We start from the raw sequence: 14,076 nt of genomic DNA, 5'->3' as shown, positions 1-14,076 counted from the left end.
GAAGATGTGTCCCCCAGGGGCAGTAGGGCCTCCCTGGCTGAACTTACGAATGAGCTTCCTGGCAGGGGGCAGGGTGGACCAGAGCTGCCCGTGGCGGCTTGTGAGCTGAGCTAAGGAAAGAGAGACTTCGCTTTGGACTGTGGGCATCGGGGCGGCCAGGGAAGGTGGGGACGAGGGAAAGATGAAGAAAGGGGGCTGAGGAGGCCCAGTCTATGTAGACTCCAGCCACACAGGGTTTTGGGAAAACCCACAATAATCTCCAGGAGGGGAGACAGGGGTCCAGTGTCTCCCAGAAAGGCTGTGCCCAGACTCTCAGGAGGGCAGTTCCGCCCCTTTGTACTTGGCTTGCCCTCACCCTTTGAAGGATTGGAGGAGTCCTTGCTGCCAACAGCCACATCCCCGCCCTGTGGGGCACAAAGAGATTTTGCAGGGAGGCCAGCACCCTGGGCAGGAGGTCTGTAGACACGAGACAGGAGTGCCCACTTGCGGCTGCTGCTGAGGCCTGCCTGCCAAGCAGATGACAAGTGGGAGAGCCAGGACCCCAGCCTCCTCAGGCCCTCCCAGCCCCTCTCTACACCTGGGCCTCAGTTTCCCTTGGAGGAGCTCACTGACTTTCTTTCCAGTTTACTGAGGACTCAATAAGTGCTTCTGGGAGGGGAAGAATCCAACCAAAAGAGATGGGAGAAGCACTGGATGGATGGCAAACTCTCAGCTGATTTTATTCTTTGAAAAACTAAGACCAAGTGGCTCAGCGGCTAAGAACACACTTTTCAATGCAGGGGACATAGGTTCCATTCCTGATCGGGAACTAAGATCCCACTGCTAAGATGCTGCAGGGCAACTAAGCCTGTGTACCTCAAAGAAGAGCCTCTGCAGCCAAAGGAAAAAAAAAAACAACTATATATATATATACATAAAAACAAAGGACACTAGTGGTAAAGAGCCTGCCCACCAATGCGGGAGATGTTAAGAGACACTGGTTTGATCCCTGGGTGGGGAAGACCGCCTGGAGGAAGACATGGCACCCCACTCCAGTATTCTTGCCTGGAGAATCCCATGGACAGTGGAGCCTTGTGGGCTACAGTCCATGGGGTCGCAAGGAGTCAGACATGACTGAAGTGATTCAGCATGGACACACAAGACCAAAACCAAAACCCAACACCCTGCTCCAAAAAAAATAAACCCCAATGCTTCCCCTTCTTTAACCTTCCCATACTTTCAAACCGTGCAGTGCGTGGTAGGGCTGTTACTGAATCTCGCCGTGACCCTCATGATTCTGCCACCATCAGCCCCTGAAGCACTGTTCTGGACTTAGGCGAGGGGCCCTAGGTAAACTGCACAGGGTGCTCCTGGCTCAGGGGAACAGATACAGTTTCTGTCTCTGTCCCTTTTGATAAAAATGAAGTACAATTTTGAACACACCAAAATGGTTAGTTAAAAGAAATCTTTATAAAAATAAGTGCAATGTTTGCTGCAGAGCAACTTGGGAGGGACTGTCAACTGTGGAGCTCGTTAGACAACCCACTGCCAGACCCTGCCCACGGGGATTCACATCAGGGTTTAGGGAAGGGGAGTCAGCCCTGGTATATTTGAAAGTCCTGCAGGTACCATTATGCAGCTGACCCATCACCAGTCCAGGGGCAGGCCTTTAAGGGTGTGCAGACATGAGAGAAGGAGGGGAGAGTCACTTTTAAAAGTTAAGTTTCTAGAGGACTTTTATCCTTATCTTGATCCAAAAGGAAACACTCAAGAAACTGCATAGGCAGACAGATAGATGCACGTTATTATAGGAAGGCAGCAGGGCAGAAGAGGGAGAAACAAAAGCGAGCGCAGGGTGACACAGCAGGGCTGAGACTGGGGCTTGTGCAGAATCTTCTGCCTGAACGACTCTGCTCTGCCTGGGGATGACTCCCAGATTTGGGGCTAAGCTTCCTTAGAGGACAGTTCAGTGTCCAAAGGACAAGACCCAGCCCCTCCCTCCTGGAAGCCCAAACATTCTGGAAGCCAAGGCTGGACAGGGACTTTCCTGAGGGTCCTTATCACCAAGACTTGATGTAAGCCTCGGTGCCATTCTTAAAGCAGAGATGGTAATGTGAGCTGACACCAAGTCAGCTCGGTCAATGCCACCTCTGTGACAAACCAAACTGAAGTGAACAGTCCCTGAGCCTGGCCTCTGTGACCTGCCTCAGCTGACTTAGGGCAACGTGGTACTTTATACAGATCGTCTACACATGTGGCTCTGAATGCCAGCTCTGGGGCCAGACCACCTGGGTTTGAGGCTCTGCCACTTACTAGAAGCAGTGTGATCTTGGGAAAGTAAAGCAACTTCTCTGGGCCTCCACACTCTTCTCTGTAAGAAACGAAAGTAAAAATATAACCACTTCATAGGATTATTGTGAGAATTAAATTAATTAATAGATATGGTCTTTTCCAAAGAGTTGGCTCTCCGCATAGAACAAGTTGCTCTGCAGCAAACATTACACTTACTTTTATAAAGTTTAACTAACCATTTTGGTGTGTTCAAAATTGTACTTCACTTTTATTAAAAATTCTATTTACACTTAAAAAAAAGTTGTGGACACGATGCAGCCTCATTTTTGTCTTCATCAGTGATGAGGCTGTAATTGTTCCAGTTGTTATTATCTGAATCCTGCAACAACACTATTAAGAGGATGTTGTGCCCATTTTTCAGGTTGGGGCACTGAGACTCAGGTCACACAAGTAGGTAATGGCAGAGGAGGGGTGCTCCCAGCTGCTCTGTCCAGGTGAGGACACATCACACTGAGCCATCCCCACTCTCAGCTGGGACCTGTGGTGCAGCTCTGACTCAGGAGGAGTTCCTCACTTCAGCCTCTGACTCCTGCAAAACACCAGCTCCAGGGCACAACCCCCTGAGCAAACTCTGGGCAGACAGCCGGGTCTGGGTTGGGGGAGTGGGTGGAAGATAGCTGACTTCTGAGATGGCTTAACTGGCCTGTGGCAGTGGGACCTTAAATCAGCAGCTAATTGGTGAGGGCTGCCTACTCTGTGCAAAGCCCCAGGCTAGCTTCAGTGAAGGACTGGAGACCAGCGAGCTCCTGCCCTCGCCCGTTGGGTTGTATGTGATCAAATGGAGAGATAAGATGTTGAAAGGCAGTGGAGAGGAGGGCTCACTGCACAATGTGTCTGAAGCTAAGCCATGGTTGGCAACAGATTTTATCTTGTGCATTAACTCTAGTAGACTGGGAGTGGTCATCTGGAGAGCTGTGTTGAGAAGGATTCTGAAACCTAGGTAGGCTCCCTGGGCGTGTGTTGAGTGATTAGTAATGCCTGCTGTGGTTCTGGGGTAAGAGAAGTCAGCAAGTGCCCTGTTTTCCTTCTCTGAGTTAGATACTTGGCACGGCCAGGCAGTTCTTCAGGAAGTCAGCAGGGGGGAGGGCCATTTTGGGTCAGGGTGTTTTCGGAAGCCTTTCCAGAGGCATGGGGGCAAGTCTGGAATAGGGGAATAGGCATTTCTCTGAGAGTGTCAAGTTGTGAGACTATGCATAAGGCAGACGACATTTTGTTTCAGATGCTTTGACTTTTTCCCACCGTCTTCCTATGAGGGCTGGGGGTCCTCAGTGTGGTTTGGAGCTACTTGCTAGTTTTAAGGCTTTCAGAGAAGTAATGAAACTTTAACAACTCTCCCTAGTTTTATCTCTAGTAAATATTGCTCTGTATTTTTTTAAAAAATTAGAGTCAGTAAATATTGCTCTATATTTTTAAAAAATTAGAGTCAGGAAATAGATTCCCAACCAGGGATTGAACCTAGGTCCTTGGCAGTGAAAACACTGAGTCCTAACCACTGGACTGCCAGGGAATTCCCCAATAGCTCTTTGTCTTGAATGTCAGCTCTTGCTAGCGGGGTGGTAGTTTCCTGTGTTAAAGAGGATTCTAAGGCTGTACGTAAGCTCAGTGAGAAAGTGTGTGGCAAGTGATTAATAAGGTCTGCTGAGGACCGAGAAGTGCAGAGTGAAGCACACGCTTGCCTTGTCTTGGCCGCCACTTGGCCAGACAAACACTACTGTCCAGAAAGGAGGTGTGGTGTGGAAGAGAGATGCCTACCAGAGACAGAAGTCCTACCTCCAGGCTCATCTGATGCCTGGGGTGAAGCTTTGGACCTGTTTTCTCATCAGTAGAGTGAGGGGACTAGACTTCAGGGTCTCTGAGGGTCTTTCCTCTATTAAAACTAGTTATTTAAGACCAGTCATGTACTCGCAGCATGAAAAGAGGAGTAGTTTTAAGACTGACTCAGGGGAGCACTGGCGATATCTGAGGACACCTGGATCTAAGGTCTGTCCATGAACTGAGGTCCAGGTTCCTGGGATGTACACAGGTCATGCCACACATACATTCTCTGTTTAAGAGCCGGGTCCTGTCTCATCTCAGTACTTCATCCCTAGAGGACCCCATCCAGAGCCCTAATCTCTCAGCCACTGCTTTGATCTCTCCTCCCAATGCCCCTGGAAAGAGTTCAATAAGGGGCTCCTGTACACACTCTATAAATGTGAGGCTTTGCTCTTGTAAGGGTTGTTATTATTATTTTTAGGGATGAAAGAGTCTGCCTGGGGTTCCTCGACATTTTAGCCTGGGAGTTTCAATTACTTCCTCTCCCAGGGGATTCTTGGAGTGGAAAATGCCATCAATACCCAAAGGACTGAATCAGAGACAGTGGGATGGAGGTACAGTGACATCAGTCTTCTCATCTGTAAAATGGGGTAATAAGAGTGTCAATCCTTAGGGAAGTTATGAGGATTGAAAGAGATAATGTGCATAGCACTGGCCATTGTACATACCCTCCTATCAGGGTTGCTGTTACTCTTATGGTTGGGGAAGGGGAATCAGCCTGGCCTCCCTCAGCATTCACCTTGAAGGTGGCTGCTGACACCCCCTTGCTCCCCCTCAGCCTGCAAAATGGATTTGGCAAGTTTAAATTCCACCCTCTTCTCTGTCATCGCACACTGTCTGCCCAGCCCTAGGTGACATCAGATTTCCTCCATTTGGGACATTCCATTTTTTTTTTTTTCTTTTCACAGCAAGCAAATCAACTAACGGGCAGCTGGAGCACTCATTAAGGGTCCCAGACTGGGAGAGAGGCACTGATGGGGGAAGAGCTGGAGCTGCGGTCTGGAAGCCACACTCCCAACTCCCCTGAGCGGGTGCCCGCCCCCACACTCCTCTCCTGGCCCTGACCCACCCCCCTCCCAGTAGCTCAGATCACTCGGATCGAAGCCTCTGCTCACATTTGCCCTCGCCTCACCTCACTCCAGGCTTCTCTCCTATGGAGTCCCCTCCCTCCTGTCTCCCAGACACGGCCTCCACCCCCAGCACGCTGCTTTCCCCGCTGGGATGGGTAGTGAGCATGTGCCCCTGGACAGCTGCCTCCAGGCCATTGCTCAGGCTGTGTGCTTCCCCAGGACGGCCCTGCCCATGGCCCTTCCTCCATCCTTCGGGGAGTGACCGAGGCTCACTGGCTCCGGAACGGATTGCCTTTGGCTGCCCCGTGCTCCAGGGAGCTCTCCAGAGGCACTCGTGACCCGTTGTGGTGGCACCTTTCAGGGTGTTGTTCCATCTGCCATCACCTGAGAGCCCCACAGCAACCCCCAGAGGAAGGCAGGGCCAGGGCTTCACAGAAAAGGGGTATGAGGTGAGGGTGTGTGTCATGGCTTGCCTGAGGCCACACGGCTGGCAAGGCCCAGCTGGAATCCTGGCACACGGGGTGCCTCTGGGCCCTCGTGGGCAGGAATCCTCTGCATACCCATTTCACAGACTCATTCTGCAACAAAACCATTCCCCTGTTCTATTCACCTGGGAGGTTCCAGTGGCTCCAGTTCTCACCTTTCTCCTCACCTCTGCTCTTTGTTCTGACCTGGGAGAACAGACCAAGGAGACGAAAGGGTGGAGGAGGGAAAGGGTGGAGGAGGGAAAGGGTGGAGGAGGGAAAGAGTGGAGCTGCTCCTGGACACCTTTGCTGGCCCAGACCCTGCCTGCTCCAAGCACAGCGTCATCCCATGGAATTTTACGTGCTGACATCCATGTTCTAAGGCTGTACTGTCCTGTCTGGTGGCCACTCAGACAGTTCAGTTGAATATCAAGCAGTTCTATGAAAGGTGGCTTAGTGTGACTGGGGAACCATATTTTAGATTGTATTTAATTGTAATTAACTTAAGTCTAATGAGTCACATGTGACTAGTGCTTATTATACTAGACAGTGCAGCCCTGAGAGAGTCCCTTCCAGAGCCACTGGCCCGCAGGCCCCTCCAGGAGAGGGCTCCTGAGGTCATCGCCATTTAGACCAGGTCACCTGCCCCTCCCCCCACAGGACCACTCCCTCCCTCTGTCCCAATGCCCTCTGCTATGACCTCAGGTCCCACCACCAAGGCTGCCATTTCCATTCATTCCTCTCTCTCTCCACAAGTGCCCCTGGCCAGGCCACTGTCCTCTCTGGTCCATACTAACCTCTTACTTGGCATCCCTGGTCTTCCTTGCTCTTCATCTCATTCTGTGTACATCACTGCCCTCCTCAAGACCCCTCCATGGCTCCCCATTGCTCTTACAAAGATCAAAGTGTCTCTAAGGCCCCTCTTGACCTCGGCTACCTGTCTCTCTCTCTCGTTTTCAGCTTCCAGAAGCTGTTCCTTTTGCCCCACACTCATCCCTGTTTGCCTGGAAAACTCCTAGTCACCCTGTAAGTCTTCATTTGAAAAATCACTTTCCCAGGGAGCCACCGCCACCAGGAGCCCTAGACCTCTACTGCTTCCATTCTCATAGCATTTTTCACATGACACGGTCCCTGTCCACTCCCTTCTCCGTGTCCTATTTGCCTGTAAGTTCGAGAGAACAGAAATGTGCCCCCCACCCCACAATGCCTGACCCACAGCTGGCTCTCAGGTTCACTTTCAGAATAAGCGCATGAGGGTGGGCAATGGAAGGTGGCAGACAGACTGGGGAGAGCACTGGGGGCAGAGCCCCTGGAAGCTTGTTCTAGCTTTGGATCTCGCCACGTGACCCTGGGAAACCTACTGCTCCACTCTGAGCCTTAGTTCCCCCATCTGTAAAATGGGGGTCTGACAGTCAGAAGTTTAGACAGGAAGGCTCAGCCTGGTAGATAACACTGTCAGCCCCAAGGTCCTGAGAGCATGAGACATGGCCTGGCTAAGTCTTAAGCAGAGGAAGCCAGGATTGAGGAAAGGGCAGGGGCACGCCCTGGCCAGAAGGAGGGGCCAGGAAGGGGAGATGATGGAGAGAGGAACTGGGCAGGACACTCAGGGCCAGACGTTTGTCCCTCAGCAGCCAAGACCCCAGGGATACCTGGGGTATCACATCCCAACACCCTCCCTACCACGCAGCAATCCCCTGTGTACTGCCAACCAGCCAGCAAAGGCTGTCTGCCGGCACTGCGGATTCCACCGGCTTCCCTCAGAGTCCCAGGGGACCGTGGGTGGCTTGACGGAGCCCTCTGGCTTCCCTGGGGCCCGGCAGGGCGTGGGAATGAGCTAACGGCAGCAGTCACGGGTGCACCTCTAGCACCAGTAAACTAGCTCTGCTCTGGCCCTCTGACCTCGCTCTCCGTGATTGCCCCGGAGAGCCGCTTCGGCAAGTGCCAGCCTTTGCCTGGTAGAGGCACCAAGGGCCTGGCTGTAGGGTACTGGGGCATCATGCCAGTATGGCCATGGCACTGCTGCAGTCAGAGCTGGGCTCTCACGTTTACCATCAGCACCACCATTGTGATGGCTCAGGGGGTTAGGGGGTTAGGGTGTTTGCCTCAGGAGGCACAGCTTCTAAGTAGCAGAGTGGGGATAAAAGCCAGGCCTGCTGGGCTCTACCTCGCGCTCTTCACTGTTTCACACACCACCTCCTACTAAGTAAGAGATGCACCCCCAGTTCTTCCCCTCAGAAACTGTCCATGGCCAGCCTGTTCCAGGAGTTCTTCCCAGACAGCCGTGGCCTTTACCTGTGGATCCTCCCCTCATAGGAGGCCCTGGGTCCCCTGAGCTGTCCACATCCTCAGACGTCACCTGGCTTCATGGTCTCCTGGCCAGTCGCTTAGTCGGGTGGCACCCCTGAGACTGTGTGTCCCTACTTTCTGTGGACTGTGGGTCTCTTCATGACTCTCAGGATTGTCCTGGCTAAGAGACACTAGTGGCTTCTAATACACTGAGCTTCAAGGACATTTTGGGAATGGGAGAAAACTCAGCATCCTTTTCCCAGAAAGTCACACAGACACAAACTGTTGGGGACCATTCCAGGAGACCAGGGACAAGAAACACAGCTTCAGAACAAGACAGTGAGGGCTTGTTTGTGCCCAAGGACAGCAGAACCGAAACCACCAACACCTGGGCCCTAGCGGTCTAGGCAAAGGCCAGCCCACCACCTCCTGCAAGGACTGTTCCCTGTGCCCCTCAGTCCCTGAGATAACTCACTCCCTCTCTCTTCCCAACAGAATATGGCAATAAAAGGCAGCACTGATCGTCGAGGGATGGATGGGGAGGGCTGCGGGGGCCCAGCAAGCCTCGGCCCCGGGCCACCGGGCTCAAGTCCCGCCGCGTGGGCGCTGGGAGGCTCTCACACTGCCCTGGCGAGGAGCCGGGAGGCAGAAACAGAGCCTGGCCGCCTTTGCGCGCCTCCGCGCCTAGCCTTCCTCCACCTGCCCCGCGCGCTCAGGGCGCTCCCGGCGCGGAACGTGGGAGACGCCTGCTCTAGGCGGGAGCCGAGGGGTCCGGCGCTAGCCGCCCAGGTCCTCCTGCCCGCTGGCAGGGCAGCGTCCGTCCCTGGCCCCATCCCTCCCTTAGACAAATGGGGTGAGGCCAGGGCGCACCGCGCGGCGGAAAGCCCACGGGCACTGGCTGGTCCAAAGTTTGGAGGCTGCGCGAGGGGGCGCCGCGGGGAAGGAATAAAAGGCAGCAACAAAGAGCACAGACCTCATCCAGCAGTTGGTTGACTCGTCCCAAAATAGCCGGCTCCATTTGCTGCTCCCCACGCTCCGCTTCCAGGCGCAGCACCCGGGCCTGCAGCTCGACCGTCCGAAAGTGGGCGAGCAGGCTGAGCGCCAGCGAGCAGAGGGCCAGCGCCAGCAGCCCGCACGACCCCGGGCTCGGCAGCCGCGCGCAGCGCTCCGCCGGCGCCACCGCCAGCGCCACTGTCCCGGGTGCGTCCAGCTCCGCAGGGCCGCGGGCACCGGCGGCTGTCGCTTTGCGGGAGCGCTCCGCTACCATCCCCTCGCGTCTTGAGAACCAATAAATAAATAAATAGAATAAATAAAGGCGAGAGCCGCTGCCCCAAAGCGCGATCTCAAGCTCCGGGGCAGTAGGGAAAAGGCTTGTGTCGCTGGAAAAATGTCCCTTTCCTTTGCTCTCGGCAAAGAGGATGGAAAAAATAGCAGCTGGAGGGGGAACGGGGGGAGCAAAAAAAAAAAACAAACAAACACAACAACAACCAGCAGTAATCGGGGGGTACACCCAGGTGAAAAAAAAAAAGTTGCTTCGAAGAACGTTCCAAGTCCAGGAAAGTTAGGGAAATCTGGCCGGCTCTCTTTTCTGCCCCGTCTTTCCCTTCAAGTATCTGCAGTCCGGAGTGGGTTCAGCACTGTCTGTCCTTCTTGGTGTTTCCCGTCGCCCGGGCGAGCCAGTTTCAGTCCCGGGGCGAAGGGGTGCACATGGAGGGCCCCATGGGCAGAGGTGGGTCGTGGCCGCTGCCGAGGAGCGCTGGGGCCGATTCCGGCGCCTCTGTAACTTGACACACTAGCCGCGGCTGCACGGATCGGATGAGCAATCCGTGCTACTTCCCAAACTAATCTCTCCCGCCCCCCTCCCTTCTCCTCCTCCCCTCTCCTCCTCCACCTCCTGCGGGGCCGACGGCTTGGGTTTGTTTATTTATGCAAACTCGCCCGGGGTGGGGGGCGTGGTGTGCAGGGCCCGCTGCCCCAACCCACTGGCCACGGGAGCCCCTCTCCTGTGCTCCCTGTCCCCTTTGAAGTGACACTTGGGGTTATTTATAGGCAGGAAGGGGGTGTGGAGTGGAGCTGGAGCTTGCTTTTCTCCCTTTCTCCCAATCCACACTGAGGGTCCTCTTTGCCTTCCTGCTAAGTCACGGGTCCAGACATCACTCTGCTTTCTGACAAGTCGGCGCAGCCAGTCTTTGTGATCTTCCAAGGAACCCAGTTGAGTTACTGTCAGGGATCTAGATGGATGTCTACCTCCTGAGCAGGACTGTCTGATTTCCTTGAGCTGCAGCTGAGCACCCCCTGTCATGTCTCATCCCCTCTCTTCCTCCCCAAACCAGCTCCACCCCTGACTCTGCACCTCCAGCTGCCCCAGCGCCTTTGGTGGGGTTCACTTCACCCATCACAGCTTTACTCTGGGGTGAAAAGTCAACCCTCTGAGGTGGGGGTGGGGGTGGGGCAGCAGAACTGGTGCCCTTGTCTCTCTTTCAGGGCCAGGACTCATGGTCCAGGATACAGGTGAATACAAACTGAGCAGAGGGTTATTTCAGGGTATCCAACAGGCCAGTCAGTCCTCCCGCCTGCCAGTCCTGACCCCTCCTCTTCTTGTCTGCCTTGCATCTGAGACTCATTCCAGCCCTCCGCTAACAGACCAGCCTCCCCCAACCATTGCAGCCATTAAAGGTAAGCCATTCTCTCCTTGGCTCCCTTCCGCTATCATTTCCTACGGTCCAGTAGAGAAAGCTGCCTGAAGGCTATTTTGTAGTTTCCTCTCTTCTCTTGCCACCTCTCCCATTTTAAGTAACATTTGTATCCCAGAGAGACTTTATCTCCTTGCACTTCTTGACATTCCTGCAAATGAGGAGGAGGTGGGATTGAGTTTATGGAGAAAGCTTACTTCCCAGGAAAATCGAGAAGGGATGGGGGGATAAAAGACAGGTTCCTGAAATGTAAAACAAAGGTGGGTAGTGGGTATGGTGACAGGAGCATTTCTGTGATTCCATTTTAGAGTAACAGCATTGCCAACTGCACATTTTATATATTGACCTGATCAATGTTAACATATAATCCAGTATCATGGCACACCTCAAAGTGTGGCAGGTGTATTTGATAGAGCAACATAGTAATAAAGTACTTACATCATAAATAATAAGTGTTATAACATTGCCTGCCAGGTCAGTTAGCCACTAGGGAGGACTACAGGGATAGAAAGTGATGCCGCAGATAGAAAGTGATGCTGCAGAAAAGACTGGTGGCCAGGAGCTCTGGGTCCGTTCCAGCTCTAGCATTTCCTTAATATGGGATATGGGGTAAGTGTGCCTGTTTCCTTACCCTATGATGGATGTCTCAATTGGGCTGCTCAGAATAAACCCTGAGAGAAACCATCAGTGTTGGTGACCACCAGGGGGCGCTAGAGAATTTCTGCACTAAGAGGTATATGCCAGGGAGGGGATCCAGGGACGTAGTTCACATCCCCCAACCTCCCAACCCTCTGCAAGGGAAGGAATATGGAGGAAGGGAACTAGGTTTCTTGCAACAGTCCTAGCCTGACCCCTGCATTCAGAAATGACCTGTATGAACCCTGAGGCATCCAGGGGCACTCTGGTGTCAGAGAAACTTGGGAATTCTCTGTCGACATTGGATCAATGTTCTGTCAATGTTGGAGTTAATCAACCTCTCTAGAAAACAGGATTTCTTGTTTGGAGCAAGAAGATAGACTTTCAGTGCTAGTGCAAAAGTTTGAGTTTAATCTGTGGTCATGATTACACTCCGAGATAAAAACAGATACTCTGGGTACCACAATGGAGAGCTAAGAAAAAAATGTCCCTGTGCATACAAGCTTCACTGTTCCTAAAGTATTTTCTGTGTTTTTCTGCTTCCACATATTAGCTCTTGCTGTTCCCTCTGCCAAGAAGTCCATCCTTCACCCGTTTTCTGTACCTTAAAATCCTGCCAGTGATGCCAAGCTGAGTCCCTGTGGCTCTGGCAGCGTTGACCCCATTCCTTTCTCTAGGGTATGTGAGCTAATCTAACCAATTAGCATCTCCATCTCCCTTGGCTACAGTGTTTGGGCCTGAGATGGGCTTGTGGCCAAGCTCAGACTAAGGAGAATCAGGCTGGAATGATTGGGAAAGGAATGCTATTTCTTTGTAAAAGGCTTTCTGAAAGAGTATCAGCTACCACAGTGGGCTGACCAACCTAGACAGCACATTAAAAAGCAGAGACATTACTTTGCCGACAAAGGTCCATCTGGTCAAAGATATGGTTTTTCCAGTAGTCATGTATGGATGTGAAAGTTGGACCATAAAGAAAGCTGAGTGCCGAAGAATTGATGCTTCTGGACTATGGTGTTGGAGAAGACTCTTGAGAGTCCTTTGGACTGCAAGGAGGTCCAACCAGTCCATCCTAAAGGAAATCAATCCTGAATATTCATTGGAAGGACTGATGCTGAAGCTGAAACTCCAGTACTTTGGCCACTTGATGTGAAGAACTGACTCATTGGAAAAGACCCTGATGCTGGGAAAGATTGAGGGCAGGAGAAGACGGTGATGACAGAGGATGAGATGGTTGGATGGCATCACCAACTTGATGGACATGTGTTTGAGTGAGCTCCGGGAGTTGGTGATGGACAGGGAAGCCTGGCATGCTGAAGTCCATGGGGTCACAAGGAGCTGGACATGACTGAATGACTGAACTGAACTGAACCACAGGGGGTATCTTGCCTATGTTCTTAAAGATCTTGCCTGAGAATGAAACCAACACAGGAGGCAAGCAGAGGTGGAGACAGGCTGCTATTTATTTAAACGTTATTTTAACTCTGTGATCAAACTGTGCTTAAGCTCATCTGTGTCTGCACTCTTCAGTTACAGGACTCATTTTTTCTCAAACCTATTTGAGTTGGGTTTCTTCTCTTGCAAATAAAAGAACCTAGAGCCACAGAGAGGGGTTCACTCCATTTTACCGAGTCAGAATCTCTTTGTGGTGGGAGTAGGGGCACAGGTAAGCCAAGGTTCCCATCCAGTTTATAGAAGCTCCCCAAGGGATGGGGATATATATTCAAGGTGACTGCACTGCCCACGGGGCAGTTGGGAAAACTTGTCCTCTGAAGCTCGTTTCCGTCTCTGGTGATGCCTTCCCCATGAGAACCCACAGCCCACACCCCCCAGCATCTCTCACCCACGTCCAGCTGCTCTGGCGCTCCCTCTGGCACTCCCCCCCACCTCACCTCACAGTCAGCTCCCCTAGCACACCGCCTTTCAGTCCCTTGGTGGAGGGCACAGGCATTGTCCTGAGGCTCAGGCTGGGTGTGTGTCTCCTTCCTGACCCTCACCCGCTCCATCCAGTTGGGATCAGGTCCTGTAGATTGCACCTGCTGAGTTTCTTTCCAATCTGCTCTTCCTTTTGGATTTCTCTGCTCCATTGCCTTCTCCATGCCTAGTCCTTTACACAGGTCCGACTCTCCCACATAGTAGCCCCAGCTGGGAAACCTCACCCAAGGAGGCCAGGTCTGGGGACCTACCAGAATCTCCTCCAGGCATCATAGACTCTTCCTTATTTCTCTCCTAGGCTTTATGGTCACTGGCATCACAGCCCTGTTTCTCAGCTCTGCTTCCAACTCCTGCATGTAGTGAACAACAAGACAGAAGGAATCTGGGCCCCTTGTGACTTTGTGGAGTTGAGTTGTCAGAGAAGCCTAGACTCTCGCATGATTGAAGTAACTTACCCCATTTGAGCCACTGGCCTGTCTTGTGTAGCTTAAACTATGTCCTAACTATGACCTGTGCCTCTCTGTCCCCTCCCCTAGGCTGTGAGTTTCTAGAAAGCAGGATGACTATACTCATCTCTGTATGCTCTGCACTAAGCACCATGTAGATGTCCAAGAAATGGTGGTCTGAATGAATGAATGGGCGAATGGAAGCATGGATGGATGGATGGATGGATTCTACTTCTGGCTCTCTCCCAGCTATATTAACCTGTACATGTTCCTTTTATGTAAGATTTAGAAATTGATGGGCAAAGAAGGGAAAGGAAAACTGGGATGTATAAGGGCCTTCCTAGCTCAAACATTCATCCATTCAGTAAAAATGTATGGAGCACTTTCTAGTGCCAGGCCCTGC

At 52.5% G+C, this 14,076-nt stretch overlaps 1 protein-coding gene across 1 annotated transcript in view; it reads right to left on the bottom strand.

The window, feature by feature from the left end:
* Positions 1 to 9,761, bottom strand: part of COL13A1 (collagen type XIII alpha 1 chain) — a 152,386-nt gene extending 142,625 nt beyond the window's left edge. The window contains 1 exon segment of the mRNA NM_001105433.1: positions 8,940 to 9,761. Coding sequence (NP_001098903.1) covers positions 8,940 to 9,233 — 294 coding nt within the window. The 5' untranslated portion in view covers positions 9,234 to 9,761.
* Between the last annotated feature and the right edge of the window lie 4,315 nt (positions 9,762 to 14,076).

The sequence above is a fragment of the Bos taurus genome, chromosome 28, assembly GCF_002263795.3.
Source record: "Bos taurus isolate L1 Dominette 01449 registration number 42190680 breed Hereford chromosome 28, ARS-UCD2.0, whole genome shotgun sequence".
Taxonomy (NCBI): Eukaryota; Metazoa; Chordata; class Mammalia; order Artiodactyla; family Bovidae; genus Bos; species Bos taurus.
Note: the sequence above shows the minus strand (reverse complement) of the source record. Positions and strands in the feature narration are given on the sequence as shown.